Source organism: Vanessa tameamea, chromosome 18 (genome assembly GCF_037043105.1).
Source record: "Vanessa tameamea isolate UH-Manoa-2023 chromosome 18, ilVanTame1 primary haplotype, whole genome shotgun sequence".
Classification (NCBI taxonomy): domain Eukaryota; kingdom Metazoa; phylum Arthropoda; class Insecta; order Lepidoptera; family Nymphalidae; genus Vanessa; species Vanessa tameamea.
Window position 1 is genome coordinate 4,889,647 of NC_087326.1, and position 25,606 is coordinate 4,915,252.

A 25,606-nucleotide genomic window follows, 5' to 3' on the forward strand; every position below is an offset into this window, starting at 1 on the left:
GTTCGTGTAAATGAGAATATAAATTATTTTATAAATCTCGTCATGAATGATATATGAGTATATAATTATGCGTATTTTGTGGGAAAATATGTTGCTTTCGGGTTGGTAACTATTAATCTGTCTTTTCTTGCTTCAAAAATATTTTTTTTTACTAATTCCTTTGCAAAGAAATTGATAATACATCCATAGATATTATAGAAACAAATTATACTAGAATTAGACGATAGAGAAAAAACGAATACTGGACGATTTCCACAGTACAGAACTAAACAGACAAAGGCAATTTAAATTTCACATAAAATGTTGTGCAGCAAAAGGAATCAGCTCAGTGTAGCTGATTCGATGCACGTCACTGATTTTCAGCTGGTCCCGTTACCTTAGACGTTATGTAAAATCCTAAACTGTTCCAGATCCAGATTCAAAGTAAATATTTTTAAACGAAATCACATGTAAAATCTATCATACGATAAAAACTAACTAAAATCTATGCTAATTTTATAATTGCGAAAGTTACTCTGTTATCTCTTCACCTTTAAATCGCTATACCAATTTAGATGAATTTTGGTAAGGATAGGTAAAATTTTAATTTTAAAAATAAACTTCGCACGGATAATGTTCGCAGATTCAGCTACCCACCACCAAACTACCAGAAGTTTAATTTAAAAATATCCTAACTAATATTGTAAATGCAAAAGCGAGTTTGTTTGTTACTTTTTCATATCTTAGCTACTTAAATGATCATCATAAAATTTCGCATATAGGATGTCAGGGGCATAGAAAAGGACTTGGGGTACCTGACACCTGTCTCCCAAGTGGAGATATACAAACGGATATATAAAATACTCGTTGTCATCCGCGGCTACGCTCAATGAATGAATGAAATGAATGAACAGACAGATAGACAGAGTAACTGTCTCATTTATAATATTAGTATAGGTTATTAATTGTGAGAACCATTCAAGTTAGTATAAAATCCCAAACAAAACGTAATAATAGAATAGATAGATATTCGTATTGCGTACAAATCAATGTGTGAATTAAAATAATAAGTTCTAGATATACTTGTGTTTTAAATACATGTAATTGAAGATTGGGTATAGATTCAGTTTAAGAGGCTATCAAGAGAAATTCTATTGTAAAATAGACGCGAATATCAGAACATTACCGGCTTGTTGAGAACTCTGTTGTTTATAATGGTGCCTCTAGAGGCGATGAATATAAAATACTTATTGAAAGAGTACTTGCTTAATTCCAACTTTTTCTCTTTGTGAATAATTTTACCAATAATGTCGATAAAGAGATTTTGTGCGTAGTTAATTAAATTTTAAACATTTTCAAAGTCTTTTAAATTCTTATTAATTTGATCAGCAAGTTGATGTTAAGACTTTTTTTATAATTAGTGAGTTACGTATTAATGAATATCACTGTAGTACACATTAATTAGTTCGAATTTCTAAAAAAAAAACTATAAATAAATTTTTCATAAATCTTGAATGTTTATAAAAATATCCTTCTTTTAGTTTTATTTTTGTTTCAGTAACCTCGATTTTTCCTCTTGCTATTATTATCATAGAATAAATTATTTTTCCCTATCTACGTCAAATCTCATAACTTAGTGATCGAACTTTGACAAGATTTCGAGGATGAACTGAGTTCATTTTGATGACTTGCTATTAAATACAAAAGAGATTTTTTTTCAAGTTGTTCATTGTTTTAATTCTATTTTCAAAATTAAATATTCATCTTTGTTTAAAGGTGCACGATGAAGGCTTCGACGTCGCGAGTGAAATAATAAATACAGCTACGAGTCGTTTGTATAAAGAAACGTATTCGTATCAAAGCAGACGGAATATGATCATATGTTAGTGTTAAGTGATGAACAAAGGTGCATTATCCATCACAATGCTAGCGGGCGATGACACACGACACAAACATACCAACATCAGTTACAGTATAAACGATACTTACAACTACTTCGACGACTCAAGATTGTTGACGCTATTACAACAAAAAGGGAGTAACAAGACAACGAATATAGAAGATTGGTTGAGAACGTTGGAGGATTTGAGAAATAAATATAATATATCTATTATTAAGGAGTGCGATCGTTTCGAGTACTGTGCGGGAGATATCAGAAACTTAATAATAGCATATAACAGTATCCACGGATATATCAGCTTGTTGGTAAGTAATTCACACTGCAGATTGGTTCTAGTGTCCAATGCTAATCCAAACAGCCTCGTCTATCCTCGCAGACTGTGATCTATTTACATATTTAAATGAACTCGTGAATGGGAAATGGTCGAACAACAGTTTTCAATTTGGCTGAGCGTTTTAATAACGGTGAGCCAATGGCCGGCCAACGTGTTTTGCGTAAGCTGATATTGTGTATAAATAGGTGATAAAACAAAAATGTTCGAGTATGCACCATAAATAGTGATACGGGAATATTAGGTCATTGACTTTTATATCGCCTATTGTTTTATGAACATTATTGCTTCCACGAGAAACCTATTATTTTGATTTATTATTATATTAATGCTATAGTTCGTTATAAACGTTTGAATATGGAAAATTAGTCTGCTATAGGCAAATAAAAGAGGATTGTAAGTTATTACGTAATAACCGATCCGAAAGTAATCAGCAAAGAAAACTTTTGCACCATTGACCTCAATCATAATAATATTTAAATGATACGCGTAACAATATCATATTACGTTAGTTTTACAAATTTCAAGAGGAAATGAGGTATATTTACGAATTCAATCGACAAAATTACGAAGTCTCATGGTTTTTTTACAGATCTGTCTCTTTGGTAGTTTAGCGAATGCGTCAAACGTAGCAGTTCTGACAAGGAAGGATCTCGCTGCAGCTCCGATTAATCGCCTGCTCAAGTGGCTGGCGGTCGCTGACGTGTTTGTCATGTTGGAGTATGTTCCCTTTGCCATCTACAGATATCTGGTAAGCGATGACGCGAAGATCAAGTTATCATACATTTTCAAGTCAAATAAATAACCCTTCATTTTGTTTTTTATTAAGTGTAATTTATATTTTTATTTGTTTTGAAAATATACACGTAAAAATGGATTACTTGACATTGAATGGTCACTTTCGCTCTTAAACTGGTATTTCAAGAAAAATAAAGTACCCTGACGTTGTCAATAGCGTCAATCATGGGATCTAAGATATGATGTCCCTATACATGTTTATGACACTAGGTCACTCAAATTTCAAACAGAAAACAAACAATGCACAAAATGCGATAATTTCCATCGTCGGCGTCGACAAGATTCTTACTACCGGTAAAAAGTAAAATACAAAATTTTATAGATTCAGTGGCTGAAGTTAAAATATGTACTCATGCTTTTGCATTTAGATCACGCTACTACACGCGGTGTTACCTGCGTTTTGTGTAAATATATGTACATATATTAAATATCCTACATTTCAAGATAGACAATTATGAAATAAATGCTGTACAGGTAAATTCACCCACGAAGGTTTGCCCTTCCACGCTAACTTATAAACGTGCGTTAGTATGAGTGATGCTCATGCTTACAAGATGTCTTAGTGTGCTTTAGATAACTAATGTAAGAATAAAGATCCACGGCGTTAATTTAACATAGAGAGGCGCACCTTCTTGAGCAAACAGATCTGAACAGAAACATAGTTTAAAAGGCAGGTAGAATCACTTATTTATTAAAAAAAAATGCGTTGTACTAAATTTTCTATTTACTCATATTAAAAATTCCACAAATTTTAAAGAGATTATTTGCAATTTCAATAATTTAAAATGTCTTTCATTTTAAATTACTTAAAACCCGTTTCGATGACAAATTTCTATATTCATTCATTTATTTATTCAGGCAAGCCATTCGTTTATATTTATCACTTGGCCTAGATTTGACGTTAATTTTTCTGTTAAGGTCCCTGGCGATTATTGGCCGCCTGCAACAAGTTCAAAGTTTTCTTTATCCAGTTTTATCCAGAATTTTTTTAATGTCACCTACCCATATTTCTTTAGGGCATCCTCTGGCTCTCTTGCCACTTAGACCTGACCAATTAGTGACCATATTTGTCCACCTTTCATCCGTCGATCTGGCCATGTGTCCATCCCATTTCCACTTCAGTCGTTTCATATGCTGGAGAGCATTGAGCATGTTATTGTGAATAAAACATTTAATTTCGTTCCAAAACGTTAAACTCAAATCCCGAATATAGTTCAGTTTGTTTAGGCCCTTTACCAAAGTAAAGTTGATAAAAATATATTTTACTCTGGACCACAAAAAAGACTGAATATAAATTTAATGACGTACGTGAACTGTGCTCTAACAATGGGTGTTGAATTTTACATTCTCAATGTCTTGCTAACTGTAAATCTTATATATAATTGACGCATATGTCTACGTGACTGTAATCTTCATGTTTTGACGTAATAATACACATTGAAGCTTAAGCCAGATATGCAAGACATTCTGAACAGAGAAACCCAGATCTCTGTCATTTATGCCACAAGATATGGAAATAAATCAGACATACGTAGAGGACCAGATCCTATTTCCATTACAACCATAGACGGGAACCGTCAAGTCAAAATATAAACTTATCTCGAAACAGCTAATGACGCACCATCATTAGCGAAGCGAAGAATATCGAAATGACTCGAAGTAATGTCAAACGTACCGTCGTCGAGGTACTAAGAAAGAAAGTTATCAAGACATTTCTTTGCCTCCAATCTCCACAAGATGGGGAAAGAGGTCGAGAAGAGAGACATAGTGATATTACTTGTGACGTTTAATATATGTTGACTAAGTCTTATCTACCTGAATAATCCCAACATAAATTAAACATATTAAAAGTATTATTATAAAGTAATCATTATATAATCGGTCATGATTACAATTTGTGTTAAATATAAATATTCCATCTAATATTTGTGTAACATACATACCAGAATTAATAATAACTAGAGTGTCACCCGCGAAACTTTGCGTTTCTTGAATATATTTTTTAAGAATTTCGAAACCTATGACAGGTTTTGTTTTGATTTAATTTCATGATAAACTGCGAGTCACTCATCTATATTTGGCGCCTAAATGATGAAACCTTATTTAAATGTTTTTTTTTTCTTATACAGCCGTAATACCGCTCTCTAACCGGCCAGTAACTTTTCCGTTCTCTAAAATTAATTATTTGTTAAATTGTAACAATTTCGTAAATAGCAATCATGAATCCTCTTTAATGCTCTACACATCTACGACTGGAGCTCTTCAAAATGAGACCATAACCGATTTTTTATGTGCAGCTATCGTCCCATAATCACTGAAACTAAAATCAGTTACGCTATTAATATATAAGATTTATTTTAGTAATATAAAAATATGCAAAATTTATGGAGCGTAAATCAAGCTTTCAAGCTATACTAGTTGTTAATATTTTTTATATTCCACTTCAATGAACTGATAAATTTATACCAGGGGGAGGTTTCTATTTTCATATTGCTAATGCGTTAAGCTGGATCATTTGTAATGAATAGATATGTTTTGTCGATTTTGGTGTATTTTACCTGAAATTGTGAGAGAGAGTCGAGATGTTCCTGTAAGTGGAATAGGTGGATTTTAACCGAAGAGGTTCAAATCTATTTAATCTCTGCGCTATCATATGTTTAATTTATGATTATGAATGTAATTCATCTCATGGTCGACGACACAGGTAAAGTAGGTAGCAAAATTCTGCCAACATCAAATGTCTATAAAACGCAGCGACCAATGCGTTGAGCAACGTAGTGGACTAAGCTCCAAAACCGACTTATCGGACGAGGAAGGCTTTGCTCAATATTCACAGGCTGTTATTGTATATAATTAAGACAGTTTCAATAAATCTGATTGTAAAAGAATGAATTAACTAAATTTATAAATAAAGAAAATAACGATAAATCATCTACAAAAATAGTGTCATGAAAGTCGGAATATTTATGGCCTAGACACGACGTGATGTTAAATACGATTACTTATGAATATCATACAATTTATTCCATAAAAAAAACATATAGCACTTCTAAACTCTTTTGCGTCAATATAGCGTTAGCCACGAGTCAATTATGTTATATGCGCATTAACAATTCGCAACAAAACCCAAAAACATCGATATAAATTATCGTTCTATGGTAGAGGAAAGTCTATCGAAAGGGTACTCGGAAAATAATTAATGTGATGTCGAAGGTAACGTGTGTATTGCCTTCCAGCTGTTCCCCGGTCAAGTGGACCGGCCCTATTCCTGGGCAGTGTACATGCTGTTCCACATGCACTTCACGCAGATCCTGCACACCGCCTCGATATTACTCACGCTGTCGTTGGCCATCTGGCGATATATCGCTATCAAGTAAGTACCTATTACATTAAACAAATGTTAAGTGTTGCTCGAATTATTAATTGGTTTCATTTATTATTCACTTTAATATAATACGATTAGTTGCTCGTATTTTATTTGATTTATATCAGAACTCTGTTATATCAGTAATATTTGCACAATATTTTAACACGTTATCATTGTTTTCTTTATCAACGTTGAATAAATATTAAAGTAAAATAAAAACTTAAAAATGGAACACTCAATTCCTTAGCACACTTTTTACATATTCTATATTTTAAAAAAAAAATATTTCGAGAGGTTTCAGGTTTTATAAAAGAATCACGTATCGCTCTAATTCAAGATTTAAGAACTATGGTAACAATAAAGAAGATAAATTATATGAATAAGATTTATGACCTCCGCGACATCATAACTTAGACGTCCGGTGCAGAATATTAAATGTGTTTAAATAAAAACAATGTTTATGGACTACATATATCTATTTGCAAAGATTACGACTATGGCAGGCGTCGGGCGCCTTGCCAAGCGCACCTCGTATCTTATAGACGAAAATGTATGGAGCTATATTTTACAGGAAAAATTTTCAATCTTATTCACAAGGAAACGTTTATTGCATAAATATTTGTTATATTTTTACAACAAGCAAGAGATATATCTTTTATTTTCCAATATTCTACGTTAATACCATATTAGGATTAGATATTAAAGATTGTAGATTATTAAAGTGTAAAGATTTATTTTACAATCATTATTGAATTTGCTGTTCATAAATCATTAAAATAATATGACTATGAGAAATAAGCTATTTTTTTAAATTAAGTTTGATATAAAATTGTCTTCAAGTACGTGTAGAATATTCCAATGGAAGAAGGAATAAACAAACTTTATATTTACGTATTCTATGATTATGATTTGCTAATAGCACTGGCTTTCTTGGTTAATATGTCTGTATTTAATTCCACTTTAATTTTACTTCCAAATTTCCGTTGATAGCTCCGTGACGTTCAAAACGCTATTTTTTCGAAAATCCATAATTAATATCATAGATTATTCAAGCTTCGATCAATGATATTGCGTCAATTCGATGTCAAATGTTGTTTATTTGGCTATCGTACTCATGTAGTTGGAATAGATATATACATGATGATTTAGAATTCTGAATTTGGCGAACTTTTAAACTGATGTTACAAACATGTTGCAGTGAGATACCTGATTCAGTTTATTAAGAAATTCGTTTTGTGAATAGTTCCCCAGAAACCTCCTACTCTGCTGCGTAAATCGGCGTATTAATCTGATATTCCGGCATTGATAAAAACGTTCTGCTATCTACAATACCTGAGCTATACTCCCCAGAGTTCAATTCAGCATTTTTGAAACTGACTAATTGGCTTAGCGTATCTAGCGAGGTACAAGGGACATGTCCGTTACATCCTACTTGTAACAACTGGACTGCCTCTTAGATCCTGTCTTGGTTCGGCCCAATTGAATCGTTAAATTCTCAGTAGTATACAATAAGTTATGAGTTGTTTATACAATGTTGGCAATTTTGAAACTCCTATGCATTGGAAATTATGCAAAGGTAGGCCTGCGCTTGATCTAGCTTAATCTCATCAGCAGGAAAAGGAAAAAGAGAGATAAAAATAATAGAGAAAGCACTTTTAATATTTCATGTGCAGTGCGCCAGTGCACACTACGATACCTTGAATTTATGTTAATTATTGTTTTCTTTTCTCAATTTCAAAATATAATACTTCCTATTTTTCATTGCATCGTCAGTTTATGACATCAAGTTTGTACATTGTTATTTACATTGTACAATTTAAATAAAAAAAAAATTACATAATGTCGTACTAAATATTCGGCCAAATATACGTACAAAATCAAATAAGAGTTAGTTCTTGTTAAGTGGCTTGATATAAGGCCGGGATGGCGATAAGGCGATTCGATAACAAGTTATTAGGTTATGTGTCGAAAAATTATTTATAACAGCCCGAAGTCTGGAAGTTGGAAGTGCGTATACCAGCGCCTAAGATTATCGGGTTATGAGCGTGACGGTTTACATAGTGCAACTGTGTTAGCGCAGACATTTGCGCTCTAAAATATATATATTACGTAGTTGGTTGTTCTCCCATGAGATTTGACACCGTGACCGAAATCGGCCGGACGTCATCATCAATATTATATTAATTCTAAAGTGACTCTATTATTACATTGGCTTATTGTGTGTATTTATGTTTTTTGATAGTGAGTGTTAAATCAATAAAAAAATACTTTATCGTCGGACAACTAAGTTTCAGTTATATATAAACAAAATATTATGAAATTCATCTGGAATGCAGCTGACAGTCACAAATTTGTTACCACCATGACAGCCCAAGATGGATTCCCCTATTTTTACTACGTCTGAAAGGTGACGTCACTTCCTTGACCACGTCACGCAGTTTTCGTTCTACAATAAATTACAATTTAATCGATTGCATGATCGCGAAATATTTAAACCTGCAATGTTCAGGAATATTCGTTCAATAGTATAAATATACGCATTAAAATTGCAAAAATAGCTTTTATTACACGAACGTCGTAAACTTGATTACAATGGGTGAGAAATAAAGACTATTTTTACCCGAAGAGTTCTTTAGTAGACTTCCAAAGTTTAAAATAACTTTTGAATTTGAAACCGTATCGTTTAGACTTGTACATATATAGTAAGCCGAGTTCCTTAACTTAGAACATTCATTTTATTAAAAAAAAGGTAACTGCTCTCTTTGAGGTTTGAAGGTTATTCCACCACGCTTCTCCAATGCGGTTTGGTTTACATGTCTTACTGCTGGGCCAAAGCCTCCTCGCCCTTTTGAGGAGAAGGTTTGGAGCCTACTCCACCGAGTTCAAGCCTCCGAGTCTTCACAAAATTTCATTGAAATCATACATATGCATGTTTCCTTATTATGTTTTCCTTCGCCGCCGAGCACGAGATAAATTATGAACACAAATGAAGCACATAAAAGTTCAGTGGTAAGCACCTGCCAAGCCTGCACAAGTCTGGGTTTGAACCCGCAATTAACGGTTAAGATGCACGCGTTCCAACCGCTGGCCCAACTCGGCTTTGATTAGTATAATTAGTTTCAATTACTGCTTGTAGTGAATGGATGTATTAAGATCATGAAATGAAACCTTTTTAGAAAGCACCAGGCTTTGAGGAAACATGAAAGATGTTTTTTCTATTATATAAATGTTTTTATATAAATCTTTCTCAGGTATCCATCTCACGGGCCATCTCTGTGCACGGAAAGGCGCTGCTCTCTTGCTATTATAAGTAGCTTTTTGCTTCCTCCGATACTCTGCATTCCTTCCTATTTCGTAAGTATTTCTTATATTATTATTTGCTGATATGACTGTTTTAGATTCATAGACTAGAACACTGTTTGACCGACTATCGTATAGTTTGCCACATATTGATTTGTAATGGAAAAGGTTTTTCTACTTCAAATTTGTTTTAACGTATCGTAACGTAACGTACAATACTGACAAGGCAACGCACTAGATTTTTCTAAAATTAAAAAAAGAAATCTCTAGCAACACTACGGGATAGAAATGAAGCATTCGCGTTATTTACATTGAAGCGTTGCATATAAAATAAAATGCAATTAAAGATACTTTTGAATTAAACTTTGAAACTATTGAAGGAAGTTGTCGCATCCCTTTTGAAAGCTTAGACAGGAGTGGTAGGAAACTGCGTGAGAATTCAATTTATTGAGGCTTCATATTAATGGTGAAGAATGGTTTTGAAAAGAAATTTACGAGGACAACGAAAGCAACTGTATTTTAGTACATCTTTTTACAGCTTAATATCTTATGCAGTTAACTTCGTTTCATTTTCAAAGTTTCATTTCATTTATCGTAAAATATAATAAATTAATTTTGTCTCTTTGTGTTTATTCATTCATTAAATCGTTCCTCATTTCTATAAAAAAATTATATATTTACATTTAGATTGTTCGTGTAACACGTGGCGGTTGCTTTTTATAATTTATACATAAATATACATTTAGTGAGTGAGCCAGTGTACCTACAGTCCCGATTGATATTAAAACTTAGATCTTATTATTAGCCGCACATTGATGGTAGTAATTCTATATTTGTGTGACGAAAAAACATGAAAAATAATGATCATTGTAAACAAATAAATAAATAGTAGTGCGTCTCCCGCGAAACTACGCGTTATTCAAAAGATTTTTTTAGGAGTTTCAAAACCTATGACAGGTTTTGTTTTCATTTCATTTCAATGTAAACTGAATGTCACTCATCTACGAAATTATAAAAGCTCTTTTAAATGAATATTTTAATATCAAATAGTATACATTAGTTCAGCTGGAATTGGAGTTTGTCGAAATAATTTTGTTTACGTTTTTCTTTTTTTTTTATACAGCCGTAATACCGCTCTTTAACCGGCCAGTAACTTTTTTCCGCTCTCTAAAATTAATTCTTTATTATCGTAACAATTTAATAAATTGCAATAAAGGATCCTCTCTAATTTTCTGCACGTCTACGGCTGGAGCTCTTCAAAATTAGACCAAAATCGAGTTTTTATATGCTTATTTAGCTATCTTTCCATAATCAATAGGACAAAAAATTGCTTACGCCATTAATATATATATATCTTTCTGTTTATTATTATAATATATAACAAAGAATAGCATACGCGCTTTGCCCACACAAGGGATTACAGAGAGACAGTTGAGAAGGTAGATCATAGTTAAGAGAGCGTGATATAATTTGCCGTCACGGCATAGTGACCGCTCTCACACCCGAGGCGCAAATAGATTTTTCACATCATTATAACGTAAAAGATATAGAGAATTTATACGAAAGCACGGACAGTATGGCTTTGAGGGTTTAAGGAAGATTTTTCGTTTCTGTTCATTTTTAAGTCGATTGACGAAACTGATCAGTCACCTGTAAGTAACATTATTACTCTAAGAAAATGCTTTTATAAAAAAACAAAAAGCTAATCAGTTTGTTGAAATAATTACTTACATATAAATTATCTACTTTCAAATTTTCTCTTTAAGTGTTTTCGCTTGTTGAACTTGTTTGAACTTCGACGATAGACCGTACTACAATATTACTAAACATGGGAATTTTGTTTTTAAATCTCAGGAGATAAGAATTGGTAAAATTGAATGGAAAATCTCAATTGAAAATCTTATTGGATCTAATGAGGATTAAATCGGCTTAAAATGCGAATTCAATATGTGTGTACCTAAAGTTTTTTTTTGCGAAGTGGTACTTACCGTCAATAAACAATACTTAAAATTGTTGTGTTTCAGTTTGATGGGTGTGCGAGCCAGAAACTGCAGGCACAAGGGACATAACACCTTAGTTCCCATTGGTGGTGCATTGGCGATGTGCGGAATGGTTAATATTTCGTACAGCGCCAATGTCTATCGGCGGTGGTGACCAATGAGTTCATTTTCTGTGTTCCATATTTAAATTACCTTTCAACAAAATATGTGTGAAATGGAATTAATTAAACGTCATCAAACTCAAGACAATTGAAAATTATTATTTGTTATAGTACGACTATATTAAATAGTACGTTATTCTACTGTCTGTTTCATATTTACGTCGCATTCCCGAAATTCGTCTTATCAAATGCCGCATACGCATAGCTAGGATGTTACACAAGAAGTATCTAATTCAATAAGACGCCGCAGTATTTCATATAAGCTGCTGCTACGTATACTTTCATTGCAGTTTTAATAAAAAATCTTTGAAATTGTGAATTCAATATTGATTTCGCAACCTTTGATTAAAGCGATATATTATGGTCGCCGTTAATTAAATCAAAGAAACACCATAATGTGATATTATTAAGTTTATAAAAAATTGGATCCAATAAAATTTTATTTAAATAGTTGTGGTAATAGGCCACCTGATGGTTAGTGATCACTGCCATCCAAGTGCATTGATGGTATAAGAAATATTTACCATACCTTTAGAAGTTACATAAACATAATCAGCCTGTAAATTTCCCACTGCTGGGCTAAGGCCTCCTCTCCCGTTGAGGAGAAGGTATGGAGCATATTCCACCACGCTGCTCCAATGCGGGTTGGTGGAATACACATGTGGCAGAATTTCGTTGAAATTAGACACATGCAGGTTTCCTCACGATGTTTTCCTTCACCGCCGAGCACGAGATGAATTATAAACACAAATTAAGCACATGAAAATTCAGTGGTGTCTGCCTGGGTTTGAACCCGAAATCATCGGTTAAGATGCACGCGTTCTAACCACTGGGCCATCTCGGCTCTTTTTTAGAAGTTCCATATTGCTATTGAAACACTTGGACCTTGGAGTAGAAGTGCAAAAAGCTTTATTAAAAGTAAAACAGCTCACCTTTTTGCCTCCACTGGTGACAGGAGGATGACTGTTCAGAGGATCGGAATTGCGATTCAACGGGGAAATGCTGCTAGCATTCTTGCCACCATTTCAAGATCAAGATTTATGGAGTAACAATTTTTAAGTCATATTTGTATATATTGAAGGATTTAATGTTAATATTTCTTACGTAATAAACATAATTTTCCTTAATATGATGTCTATGCGTCACCAACTATGAAATTATGACATTAATACTCTAGGTCTGTAATAACACTCACCCTTCAAACCAGAATACCGGTGGAATACTATTGAAGAACATTACTATTGAAGACTATATAAGTACAAACAATGTACAAACCTATATAACAGGAGTTACATTGAAAGAGAAACACGTTTTTTTTAATATCCTCCTGACAAACTGACGAGAGATTTCAAGCGCAAGACCAACGAGAAGACCAAGACAGTTAACAGCTTTCTAAGTTAAAGTTGCAATTGAGTTAAAACCTAATAGCTGTAATCTGACCCGAGGATTGAACCAAGGACCCCGAGTTCTGCGACCTTATAACCCACTAGACCAACATGGCAGTTTTATTACAGAAGATCATGTTCGTTATGATTCTTAGCGTAATAAAGCGTATCGAGTTCTATTAGCTTCTTACTCGTGTCGCCGCTGTAGGAGATAATATCGTCGTTAAATAAATTAAGATCTTATCATGTATCTTTATTATATTTAAAAATTGATTAAAAAATCTATATAATTTTTGTATTCTTATAATCATGATCATACCATCAAACTACTACTCAATAATACTCTAATCAAATAAGCGTTTTTTAATCGTCTTTTTACATACTGAATGAAATGCTACGACAAATTTGACACCGCTCATTATAATGTTTGGGACCTTATTGTTATAATTATATTTAAAAAAGAATGACCCAATAAACCATCAATTACAAGCTTCCACTTTTGAATTTATGGATCGGCACAAAGAAGATATTTGTTAATTTGAAACAATACCTATACTAATATTTTAAGTAATTCTGTATTCCTGTTTGTCTGTACGTCTGTCTTTAGTAGTACATCTGTCTGTAGTCTGTTACGTTTTGACGGCTAAACCACAGGAACGAATTTGATGAACATAGTATTGAACTTCAAAAATCTAAAACTTACGACCATCTGCACCCCCCTCCCCCCACCTTGTCAGCCGGGCGAAAACTATTTCGATAATGTCAAATTAAGATAAGTGCTCATAACTGTGTTTGGTTGTATTAAAATCCTTATTCGCGGGTTAAAAAGTAAGTATCGTCCTAACTATGTGCTTATTTTCCTCTAGCCCATTATAGAACGCTTCATTAAACTTCGAGTATTCCCCAGAGAATTGTATCTAGTGCATTCTCACAATAATTGTACGATCGGAACTGATATTAGTGTTGCGTTTTACGAATATCTAATTTCATTGTATCTATTGAATTTACATGATTGGGAAGCTTTGTTTTCTTTTTAATTCCATCGAATTGAAGCCAAAACCGCTAATACGTTATAGAGCTCTACCATGATCTATAGTAAAATACCGCTCATATTTTGTTAAAATAAATATTTATAAGTGAGGCATTATAGTCAACACGATGAGATATACGTATATAAATGGTATTTATAAGTGAAAAAACACCATTTTGATAAATAATGTTTTGATGAATACTCTCATAAGGAATGGAAAATTAAATAAAACTCATCATTTACTTCTTCCTATCTATTATCTATTATTCCTATTCTATCCTACTTACAAATCTCTTTTGCAATTTTTGTGTATGTGTAACAGTTTTTGCGTTCACTTCAAAATGGCTTTTTCTCTCTCTAAAAATGTTTAATTAAAAATATGCAACATTTTAACTTACTTTAAATAAATGTTTATAGTTAGTTAGTTTAGTGTTTTTTTTGTTTGTTTTTGTTATTTCCGTCCTAAAACTATAAATTAAATTATGAATTTTCTTTTAAATTAAACCGAAATAAACAAACAAAATTTGTGACATGTTTAATAATATAAATACGTATTATGTAGTAATAACAGTAAATATAAAAAAAATGGAGTTACTATTTTAAGAAATATGAATTAATATTTATGACAATGGTGGCAAGAATGGTAGCAGCATTTCCCCGTTGAATCGCAATTCCGATCCTCTGGGCAAACGAACCAGCCCTCAGCCCTTCTGTCCACCAGTGGAAGCAAAATGTTGTTTACACCTTTAAAGACGTATCATTTTGTATGTTACCCAACAAATATTAATTTTAAGTGCTTAGTGATATGTTGATGGTGTAACTTTTCCAATAAATAAATAAATAAATAAATAAAAATAAAAGGGCGAGGTTTTATACATTCATTTATATATGGATCGTAAGGACTAAATCCTAATAATTTAAGCTTTTGATGAAAATTTACCACTGATTACCATCGAAACGCTGTCTGCCATCATGATTACATAATTAGAAGATATACTACTTCGGATTTTTTTAAAAACTTTACATGAGAAACAATTCAGCGATAAATTATTTTCGTTTAACACGTGGTAACATTTAAGATGCCAACTTTTTTCGACTTAAAGGAACATTTTAAATTTATCTAACACTTATATGTATAAAATATATAACCTATTTCCCTCCACCTAGTATAATGTACCTTTCAAATGACGATTTTTTTATAAATAGGTGCCATGTTTGCATTTGTTACTTTCCGCATATAAACAATCTAACAAAATTCGCGATCTTTATAACATCGGTATACAAATGTAGCTAATGCTATAAAAGTGCTTGGAAAAAGTAAATTTTGATTTAGTTTACTCAGTAAATACATGGATTGAGCTTACTGTTTTTGAGATGAAGCTCATTACGTCAACGTAGTCGGACGTAAAATTATCGGCTTAGTTGGTCTTTGAGCGAATGCTGCCAAAAAATTGTTCAACTCTAAAATTTCTTTAGAAAATTTCAAAACGACAAATCTTTTATGTATAAATCACAGCGACCATTTTATCTTTAGTAAAATGGGAACAAATAAGCTATACAAGAACCGAGACGGCCCAGTGGTTAGAACACGAGCATCTTAACCGATGATATCGGGTTCAAACCCAGGCAAGCACCCCTGAATTTTCATGTGCTTAATTTGTACTTATAATTCATCTCGTGCTCGGCGGTGAAGGAAAACATCGTGAGGAAACTTGCATGTGTCTAATTTGAACGAAATTCTGCCACATGTGTATTCCACCAACCCGCATTGGAGCAGCGTGGTGGATGCTCCATACCTTCTCCTCGAAGGGAGAGGTCGTCTTAGCCCAGCAGTGGGAAATTTACAGACTGTTAATGTAAAAAAAAAGCTATACATAGTTCTAACACATTTTATTGGTTTGATTAACATAAATAACTTATTGAACTTATCGATACGCATTAAAAATAAGCATTTTCCGTAAATAATAGTAATTTATATTTTATATGATGATGTGATTGTATTTTAATATTTAATTATTCTTTTATTTAAAACTAGCACTTTGATTAAGTTCAAACAATCGGACTCGTAGATTTTGAGTTTAGTTAATTCAAACAAACGAACTTTTCAGTTTTACAGTGTTAGTAGAAATTAAAAAAATACGCAGTTACTCTTAACGTAATGCTTACGAATTAAAGACAGGTTACATAAACTAGTATTGAAGTTAAAATGATCTCTGTATGTAAATATAGGTTAAATAATAAACATATATATTAAATATATTTATGTTAAGGTATTTGTTTTAAGGCTTAAATAGTCTTTATAGTTAAAAATAATGAATTGTTATATTTGTGAAGTCACGAATTTTAAAACTTATAGAAAGTGGTTGTGGAATATAAATATAGTTAGTTATACATGGATTTTTTTTCGAGTACAGTATCCTAAAAACTAAAAATACGTTACAGCCAACAATATTTTACAAAATTCTTGATTTTCTTATTGACTTCAAATCAGACGTTGGTTCTAATATGTGTCAGTGTATTGAAACTAGAACCGACTAACGTTGGCTTCCAACTTCGAACTGACCTAATTTACACACCGACCATATTTCATGTAGGCGTGGAATAGTAAACTTTGTACGCAATATAAGTGCAATATATTAACGTGTAACAGACAGAACGACTTATATTTTGACAGGTGTAAAAAAATGTGAACACAGATACAAATTATATAGTTATTGACAACAGATAATGAAAACTGTTGTATAATCAACTCTTAACCTAATGCGTCAATACGTTGTAATGTTAATAAATAAAAAAAAAATTAAATTACGAACCCGTGAATTTGGATACGATGTTTGCCAAATGACAGGAACATCAGCTCCAAGAATATGATCAGGCTCCAAAATTGAATGATAAAGGTTAGAAATATTTCATTAGGATAAGGTGGAAAACACCCGTCTTCTCTCAGTCTTCTATAATATACATTATTTGAAATCTTTGTTCAAGTTTATAAGGGACCCCAACGTAAATTTAACTTTTCAATGTCATTAAGAACCCTTAAAGTCTCGCCAACAAAAACTCAAAAAAATTAACTACCTATTACACAAAAAATAAATAAAGATAACTTTGAAAAGTTCTTTCGTGTTAAAGTCAACTAAAATCCTACTACTCTCTACTGGCCTCGGACCTAGTATTCCTACTGAGAATTCCTAAGAATTCTTAAAAAAACTATACTAAACTTATTTTTATTTAAAACAAATATAATTTCAGAAAAAGCAATCGAACAAAATCTATTGTTTTTGTCTTAAAGCTATCCAAGTTTCTACCCAAACATAATATAAAACTGGTCTATTTTTGTAGATTGAACTTGTAATGATGGTGTCATAAAACTTCTTAGTTAATAACGCAGATCACCGCGCTGTATTTGACTTTCGAATTGTAAGTGGACGAAAGGTAATCGCTGATGTTTTTCGATGAAATTCTCTTTGATATGTTTTCCTTATTGCTTAGACAAATTGGTATCTACTGTTTTTATGTCATGATTTACTGAGATTAAATATATATTGAGATTTTCCATTATTAGAATGGTACGTGAATTCATGTGGTTTTTGTTTCAACTATATTTTGTTAAAATTTTTTCTTCGAATGAAATATGTGGCACATTTTCCCTAATACGTCATTTTTAGTTATTTATTTATTGAGATAGTAACACTATCACAATATCACTATACACTAAAATACATCTTTAAAGGTAAACAATGTTGACCTAAATAAGAAGTGAAATTAAAACATAACAAGCATAAAATATAACAATAATGTAATTAAATATAAAATTAGAAAACATAACGAAAATAAATATTTTGCTTATAAGCTATTCTAACAAACCCTAAGATTAATTAAATAAAAAAATAACACGAGTGGCTAACCTATACTTCTTTATTTATTTATAATCGGATTCCGCTCGGTCCAGGTTGAGGAGGGGGTAGTTCTTGTAAGACTATGATATTGATTCAATGAAATCTTAGTTTTGTTATTATGAAAAATGTATCGAGTAGAGTATATTTACCTAAGTCAGTTTTTAAGAATATTTTTATTGAATATATAGGAATAGTACGAGGAACTTCTAGGTTGATGTGCTGGACTAATTCAGGCGATAATATTTCCCCATGAATCAATTTATATAAGCTCAAGATATCGCTCATTTACTCCTCATTACTCATTTACACTGTATACAGGAATTAAGCGATCGCCTGCTGGCTATTCCTTATAATAATAAAAAAATATAAAAAGTACCGCTGATATTTTTTCTCAGGTCAGGTATTTTAATATCCAAAGTGATCGTAGTTTTTAATTTGACCAATAACATCTGTAACTTCTACATTGAATTAGCATTTCATTTTGAATATCACCACAGAAAGAGGATTAATATATTATTCATGACTGTCACCGTCAGCTAATAAAAAAAAAGTCAAGTAGATATAAATATTATTATACTATAGATACTTGTAAAATGTGCATGTAAATTTAGTCCTTACATTCTATTAAGCAGATCTAAATGGTTTGATTAAACCGTGCCTTCAATTATACGACAATGATAGATACAAGACGATTAAAGGGCATAAAATTATTCAGAACAAATACAGCTAAGTTAGGTGATTGATTAAGGAAGTCGTGCGGCGCTGAACAATTAATGGTACTTGGTTTATCGGCCAAGGTTTCTCCGCACCTCTAATTAATCGATTCTGATGTTGCTATTTTTATCAAATTCGATTCTGTGTCGGAAGTAGGTTTCTAATATTGTTCATTGGCTGGTACCCTACGGTTTATACATAGATTGAAAAGCTGCAGATTCCGATGTTCTAGGTTATTTCCCGGGCCGGATCATTAATTCGGTCCGGGTTTCTATTGAGAAATCTATTATTTTTTCTTTGTAAAGCCCTCGGTCCTGAGCTTGAACTCTCTATTTGAGTCGTGGTCGTCGTCGTATACTGCCGTGGGTCTTGATGTCTCTGGTTAGTTTATCTATCGTGCTTAGTGGTGAAAAAAGTATATCACGAAACGCAGGTGCCCGTTAAAATTCTGCCACGCGTATAACAACCCGCATTGGAGCAGCGTGGTTAAATAAGTTTCAAAAATCTCCTCAACAGCAGGGCCTCTTTTGCCCCGAATTCTTGATGTTTTGCATATGCTTGAGTCATATATTGTACATGTGCTGGAGTAAGTTTAGAATAATGTCCTAACTTTGTATAACTGATACGAAGAATACAAAAAATAGTATGACATGACATGGACAGATGTAGCACAGAAAAATCCTTACTCAGAATCTGATGTTCTATCGACAGTAGAAAAATACTGGCGTAGTTAAATGAAGCCCAAACCGTTTCTATCTGAATCTTAAATTCTTAATCCCAGTCGCATGTTTCGTTCAACTTAAGCCCGAGGCATTTAAGCTGTCTTGATTTACTGTTAATTAAGAATGGCTATCGTTGATAAAATTCGGCCAGGAGAATATTATTTCTCTTTGACCGTACTAACTTATTATAATATGTTATTAAAATGATCAAAATATACATATTACTTAATATTCATAATTCGTCTTAGTCAAGGTAGTGGGTATGAATATTTAAATCAAAAGAAAATTCAGTTCTATCGAAACTTTTGATATGATTTTCAAACTTTCACTTAATTTGTAATCCAAAGCGTTGATCAAATTCGAATAAGGTGCTAGGTGTACTTTTTGATATTCAAATATAAAGATAATTTCACTTTTAGATTGATTTCGAATATTACGTCAATCTTTATTTTGGTTAGTTTTGAAATAAATTTATAAATGCATGATAGTTTATACAGCTTAAAATTTTGTCCGTAATGATAGCTCTGGGACTTGTACCTATGATATGTATCTCATATTATATATTTTTTTCTTTATAGGTATTTACTATACACGAAGATTTTACTTTAGACCGATCACCATCAAAGGTTTACTACGTAGATTCAAATTACGACGGCAGCCTTTATCAGATCAACTTTTGGGTTCATGCTGTGGTGATTAAGTTGCTGCCATGCGTTATCCTGACCGTAATTAGTGCGTGGTTAATCCGGGTATTGTACCGAGCGAACAGTCGGAAAAAGGCACTTAAGGGATACAGTGCGTGTCCAGCAGATACGGTCGTCAATGGTAATGGGAATATTTTCAAAAGAAAGTCGACGAAGCGAACCAAGTCTGAGAGGAGGACAGATAGAACCACGAGAATGCTCGTCGCAGTACTCTTGCTGTTCCTGTTGACGGAATTCCCACAAGGTATTTTGGGTGAGTAAATAAAACAGATCTAATCAACATTGTACATTTCTTGTCATTTTGAAATAAGACAAAATCTGATTATTTCAAGAAAATGAAAAATTTGTCATTTTTCTTTTTAAGAAGCATTTTAAAATATTCAATGAAATTAATAATTAAACTTAACTAAAATACGTGAACATCATTGATAATAACGTACAAAAATACACACCATAATTATATAATAATATATTTTTAAGGCGGTTTAGAAATGAAATGAAATGAACACTTAATTATATAATAATATTTTAAAAAGAAGATGTTTAAGAAGACATTTCCAAATTTACTTATTTATATTGAAAAAAATCTATTTCAGTAAAAATATAAAGCGATTTAATTGAAATCTATAAAAATAAAGATAAATTAAAGAAAAATAAAGCAAAACAAAATATCTTAAACCACGCTGCAATGAATGCGATTCATGACAAAGACAATTTCGTCGAATTCAAACGTATTGAGGATAGATTCTTGTTTTCATTCAATTTAGTTTTACCAGCTTTCCAGAGGGTACAATATAACTAAAATAAATAGACACCAAAGTGTTCGAAGAAAACTAAATTTATTAGGTTGTTAGGTATTCGATTAATGCACTCAACACTCAAAAGGACATTATGTTGTTTCAGTAGATGGTATGAGTACAGGGTTAATTCATAATTTGAGTCACTGATGTTTCGGGATCATTATACTGTGAATTTATTTTATTTTATTTTTGGAAGATACGCGAGAATTGTTTTCAACTGATTTGAGCCGGTTGAGATTTATACCGGTACTTTTAGGGCAGTTTTAAAGCCCTTATTAAACTCATAATTGTGTCTCCAAACAGGAAGTTTTGTATGTTATATCTCTTTTAATTCGCTCTCTCACTGCTCAAACTGAAACACAGCGCTATAAAGTATTTTTATTTTCGGTAAAACAGTTGATATAGCTCGACTTTAATTAATATAACATTTCCATAATATAAAAAACATCTTAACTTATTTTAATATTAAATTCAACACATACATCTTTAACTGAGAGCTTAGCATGTCCTCGGGACATTAGTCGGCACATTTAAGATCCGAAATGGCAATATCTCAGAACCTAATCCCATTGGGAAATAGAACCCAAAATAAATTACGAGTATGTTTTTCTTTATCAAATACTATAGATACACACAAACCGTTAAAGAATAATTATTTTATATTTTTATCATAATATTTGTTCATTCTTCTGTTACAATTTTTTCAAGATATGCGAAGTAAAACTTTTTTCAACGTAACTTTACACGTCTACGCCAATTTAGGACGAGGTAACGGGTAGAGACGTGATATTGATTCTGTTTGTACTAAAAATAAATAAGTTATTGTAAGAAAAATCAATTCCATCTACATTATGCGTGATTTATTCATGAGATATTTATTAGAAGGGAGTTTCTTTCGACTTTTTAAGCTCTATAGCTTAGCAGATTTAGGACAAATAAAATTTTTAGTCTCTATAGCAGAGGTCTCCAACGCTTTTATTTTTCCCAGATCACTCGCCATGTTTATTGGTTTTCGGTAGACCTTCTGCTTATCTAATATCATTCTAGGAATTCAAATTACCAGTGGCGGCGCAAGACCAATTTTGTGAGGGCAAGTGCCTAAATAAAATCCAAAAATGAAAGACCCCTAATTCTTTTTTCACTCACATGGACCCCTTGTAGTTCGTCATCAACCGCTGGGTTTTGATATAGTCCAGTTCGGTCCGGTTTTAGTTTGATCGTGACGTTGTATGAATTTTAACAGCATGGAATGATAATATCATTGTAGTAATCTATAATATAATAACAATAGAATAAATATTAATAAATAGTTGCAATATTTTTTTTCTCTTTTGTCAGAGATAAACTTTCTAGATTATATTAAAAATTTTTGCTTACGTCTCGTATCTTCGTGACATCTGGTGACAATATTCGAATGTCAATATAAATCACTTTACCCTCTGTTACAATTCTGTTGAAATTGTGTTCAGTTCAGCTGGAACACGATTTTCCTTTTTTCTTTCCCTGGCTCATCGTCAGACATAACCTCTGGGACTATATGTGGCCGGTGGGAATAAATGCCATTCACACAATTTGTAAAAACTGTTTCAGAATAAATGCCGCGCAATACGATATTGTTAGTCTTTTACAAGCGCCAGTTAGATAAACTTCATCGGGTAAATATTAGATACTCTGTTGGAAATATTTTGAACAGCCGTCGAATGGTTCCAGCAACTGACACGTACATATATATATTTGTTTTTATTTTTACGAATAACATTTTCATTTTAAAGTTTTCAAATACTTAAATTTTAACGGTTCTGATATTTTTATCATTGAAATTTGTTATTAAATTTATATTTTATGTTGTTTTAAAGGTAACATTTAAGCTCTATAAATAAAAGTTTCAATTAAAATTAATTATAATGCTGTACATTGTAATAATAAGTTTCTATATAACGTGCCTCATCAACGCATTAGCGGTTTGTTTTTTATGTGGTTCCAAATGCATTAGCACGTTTGTAACATTAGAAGCTTCTGTTTATAACACAAAAAGAAGTGTAGTATTACAGCGTTCTATTTTCAAAAACGTGTATACTTACCAACCAATTTCGCCACATCTTAACACATTTCGTATATTATATTTGTTTGAAAATTAGTTTGAATTCAAGGAATTCATTTGAAGACTAATTAATTTAAAAAAATATACTTATATATATTCTCAAGATCTGATTTCGCGATTGTATTGTTAATCTGTCGGAGGATGACAGCCGAAGATATGGCTCAGTGGTCACTACTGGAAGAAGTTTGTTCCAGTATTGGCCAAACATAAGGATATTTCATAGAATATTTCTTGGCATGTAGTACACCTAATTAAGAAGAAAAAGAAGAAGAATTTGTAGCTCTTTTTGTTGAATGTAGAAAAACATATGACTGAATAAGCTAATGGTCATTTTATCCAATTACAATTCTTAATGTCCTGTTACGCTTTCAACCATGTGATTCAGTTTGTTTTGTCTGTAATTGAGGTGAAGCTAAAGAAAAACGGAACATAAACAGAACACAAACTCGTTGGTTATCAACATTAATATAACCTTTTGTTTTATAAATAATTTCTTTATTCAGGTTTAATGAGCGGATTACTAGGAAGATGTTTCTTCAAGCGGTGCTACGATCTCTTCGGGGAGCTGATGGACGCCCTCGCCCTCCTCAACGGAGCCATCAATTTCATCCTATACTGCGCCATGTCTAAACAGTTCAGGACGAACTTCAGGCAAATTATGTGGAGCCGATGTGCTCCGGCTCCACGAGCGAGCTCACACACTGAATTGCAAACAACATATGTATGAAAGAGGTGGAAATAGTCAGACATTTGAAGACAAGAATAGAAAGATAAAGTTCTGTATAGCATTTGTATGTAGAATTTTAATGATTACTCAGTTTACATATACGAGCTTCAATGGTATAATGGTCGAAGTTCATTTGTGACCAGGCGTTCATTCTCGGTTTATTGTTAAGGTTTCCGCTATTACAAATCAAATAAATATTTTGTATAGATATAATGATATACATGATAACATGAAGGGGTTTAAAAATAGACTTGCAAAATTACTCTTCTCTGTATTTCCTTTGAAATATAGGTAATATTTTAATGACATTTAAAGAAATTGCAATCTATTCAATGAAATTGGAATATCAGTCACAATCTGGTACAATTCAGAAACTGGTGTAGGATTAATATTGTAAACTTTAAAGTCCGTTATAAAAATAAGCTGTTTATGTATCCCTTAGCCAGCTTAAACATTAAAGAAATAAATTGAATATTAGTGTAAGTGTGATTGAGTTGTATAAATTGAATTTACGTTAAAGCCCGCTTACTATGTTTAAAAATACGATTCGTTTTGCGTCTGATCAGGTCAGTCAGAACTGTCTACAATTTTATACTCACGGATCAACACCTACCAAAAACGGATTATAGGGTAAATGTTTGAAGATGACATATTGTAGCGTTACGATGAAAAATGTAATAATGAATTAGAAAATATTAAATACTACTATCCACTAGCAAAAATAACGTTTTTTGAATAAAGTAACGGGCTTTGATAGTTAAAAATGGAACTTCATTGTGCTGTGATGTTTACATAAATCTGTTTAAACTAGTTTCGTGATTGTTAATGATTTATCTTAAAAGCCAAACATTAAAGAAACTATTTTAAGAATAAGACTTGTATTTGAATTAGTTCGAATGAAAATTAAAGTTGAATTTTGTACAGAATTATGTTTATTTTCGATATTTGAAATAAATGAACGTAGAATTATAATATTATTATAGAAAAGAAATATTTAATTGATTTTAGTAATGTTTATAAGAAATATATGTTTTATATAGGTGGGAGGGCTTTGTGAACGGCCGTCTGGGTAGATAGTATGTTCTCATCATATATTCTACCGCCATACAGCTACACTTGGTATTATTTTATTACATTTTAAAAGGTGAGTGAGCCAGTGTAATAACAGATACAAAAGATATAAGATCTTAGTTCTCACATATTTCCTGCCTACCAATTTAAAAGAATAAAAGCTATTTATAAAAATCATTTTATATTTTATTTATATTTATGAAATATGGCTTTTATAAGTGGCGAATGGAGCAGTGAATAGAATACCGACAATTTTGGCAAACCTACTGTTTCATGTGTATTTTGTTTTGACAATTCATCCAGTGTGTTCCGTGAAGAAAAATATTGTGAGAGATCCAGCATGTTTAGTTTAAAAGTGTGATTTATTCATGAACTCGTATCAAAGCAACGTTGTTGAGTAAACTATAAATCTCATCTTAAATCGGAGTCAATGTTTATGCCAAGTAATCGGAAATAAATTACTTTTACAAATAAAATGTTTTAAAGTTGCAATCATAAACGTTCCAGTGCTTTGTGAAACTCACCTTTCGGAAAGGATAATGTAGGTATATAGTTTGGAAAAAATATCCAAGTAAGCTGTCATTAAAATAATGATTTTATCGAGTGAAAAAAATGTGTAA

The 25,606-nt window shown here is 32.1% G+C and overlaps 1 protein-coding gene across 1 annotated transcript in view; it reads left to right on the forward strand.

Moving 5' to 3' along the window:
* Positions 1-23,947, forward strand: part of LOC113399406 (G-protein coupled receptor dmsr-1-like) — a 48,464-nt gene extending 24,517 nt beyond the window's left edge. Inside the window, exons 2-7 of the mRNA XM_026638533.2 lie at positions 1,756-2,184; positions 2,803-2,961; positions 6,245-6,381; positions 9,627-9,729; positions 20,162-20,540; positions 23,692-23,947. Of these exons, the coding sequence (XP_026494318.2) occupies positions 1,876-2,184; positions 2,803-2,961; positions 6,245-6,381; positions 9,627-9,729; positions 20,162-20,540; positions 23,692-23,915 (1,311 nt within the window). The 5' untranslated portion in view covers positions 1,756-1,875 and the 3' untranslated portion in view covers positions 23,916-23,947. The remainder of the gene's footprint in view (positions 1-1,755; positions 2,185-2,802; positions 2,962-6,244; positions 6,382-9,626; positions 9,730-20,161; positions 20,541-23,691) is intronic.
* Positions 23,948-25,606: the final 1,659 nt, after the last annotated feature.